A 1,910-nucleotide genomic window follows, 5' to 3' on the forward strand; every position below is an offset into this window, starting at 1 on the left:
CACACACACACACACACACACACACACACACACACACACACACACACACACACACACACACACACACACACACACACACACACACACGTACAAGCATACGCGCGCCCGCAATCATCTAGTAATCGATACTTATTTTGCTAGATACTTTATCAGTAGATTCTTTAGAAGGAGCGAGCATTAGTATACAATAACACGCGAGTTGAGCATTGCGATCTAGAATCGACGCGAAACGAGACAACTATGTGCGGGCTTAATTCATACACCTTTACAGACAGCGAGCGCGCATACTGAAACAGTTCAATCTGGGGAGTTCACCCAACGGTAAAGTAAATAACGGCGAAGTAAAGCTATATGTGATCCTTTTCTTAAATGTCGGCATTCCTTTTTTATTTTTTATTTTTATTTTTTATCTTACCTCACTTCTTCGGCCCGATGGACATTTACTTTCTCGACGAACCACTGTTCGTACTGATCCTGTAAGAGATCGGGCGACTTTGTGTAAGATGGGTGCACTCCAAACAGCGTTTCAGCGCAAACAGATAGGTACAGGATGCGTTTGTAAATACTGCAGACGAACTGACGATATCGGTGGTAAATTCATGCGACTTGAATAAAATATTTTTAATTTACCAAAAATCCATCGATGCTTACGTCGTAGTTCATAACTCCGCGAAGATTGTGTATATAGACTTCACTTCATAAATTTTAGAAAATCGGTATGAGAACGCGTTTCAGAGACAAATATACGTGCGCGTAAGTAATATTATCATTATAGTAAATTGCCTCTAAGTAACATTATCTTTATAATAAATTGACTTTAAGTAATATTATCATTATATTATACGTAACGCTAAAATAATAAAAAATAGTCTACCCCATGCACATCCTAGCGTTTGTAAAATAATAGTCAACCCCACATCATAGCGTTTGTAAACAAATATTCCACCCCACATCCTAATGTTTGTAAAAAATTAGTCCCCTCCACATCCTAGCGCTTGTAAAAAAATAGTCCACCCCACACCATAGTGTTTATTAAAAAAAACATAGTCCCCCCTCTACATCCTAGAATCATTTGACTCCAATCTCACCACAGATATCACGTGACTATCGGCTTTTGATTAAGTAATTTGTTAAATTGTTAATTCGTTAAATTGCGCCGCCACAACAAACAAGAGAGCAATTATCATCTCTGTGGTGAGATTGATTTGACTCGGGGGGGGGGGCGGACGAGGCGTCACCTTAAGCAGCAGCTTGACAGCCGTTGCTAGGGAGCTTCGGGAGCTTTGTAAAAAATTGTCCACCCACATTCTAACGTTTGTAAAAAATAGTTCCTCTCCACATCCTAGCGCGTTTGTAAAAAAAAATAGTCCACCCATATCTTAGCGTTTGTAAAAAAATAGTCCACCCCACATCCTAGCGTTTGTAAAAAAAATAGTCCACCCCACATCTTAGCATTTGTAAAAAAATAGTCCACCCAACATCCTAGCATTTGTAAAAAAATAGTCCACCCAACATCCTAGCATTTGACTCGGAGGAGGGGGGAGGTGTCACCTTGAGCAGCAACTTGACGGCCGTTGCCAGGGAGCTTCGTGAGTGCGTGCAGGAGAGCATCCACTCCGGTTTCCAGTGGAACACGACCCGCAGTAATCCGGCGGTCAGCACGATGCAGATCCACGTCACCGTTGTCTTCCAGGTGGTCGGCGTGTAGCCCCTAATCTCCTACAGACGGGGGAGGGCCGTGAGAAGCATGCACGCAGCCGGGGTCGGTACACTGCGGGGGTCGGATACGCTCACACAGGCTATGCGTGAGTGTGCATGAACATATATATATATATATATGTGTGTGTGTGTGTGTGTGTGTGTGTGTGTGTGTGTGTGTGTGTGTGTGTGTGTGTGTGTGTGTGTGTGTG

General features: G+C 42.9%; 1 protein-coding gene across 1 annotated transcript in view; it reads right to left on the reverse strand.

Moving 5' to 3' along the window:
- Positions 1-1,910, reverse strand: part of LOC106805562 (probable cation-transporting ATPase 13A3) — a gene marked incomplete at its 3' end in the record, with an annotated part of 20,388 nt that overhangs the window by 15,085 nt on the left and 3,393 nt on the right. The window contains 2 exon segments of the mRNA XM_014807212.1: positions 416-474; positions 1,552-1,719. Of these exon segments, the coding sequence (XP_014662698.1) occupies positions 416-474; positions 1,552-1,719 (227 nt within the window).

Source organism: Priapulus caudatus, unplaced genomic scaffold (assembly GCF_000485595.1).
Source record: "Priapulus caudatus unplaced genomic scaffold, Priapulus_caudatus-5.0.1 Scaffold118, whole genome shotgun sequence".
Classification (NCBI taxonomy): domain Eukaryota; kingdom Metazoa; phylum Priapulida; class Priapulimorpha; order Priapulimorphida; family Priapulidae; genus Priapulus; species Priapulus caudatus.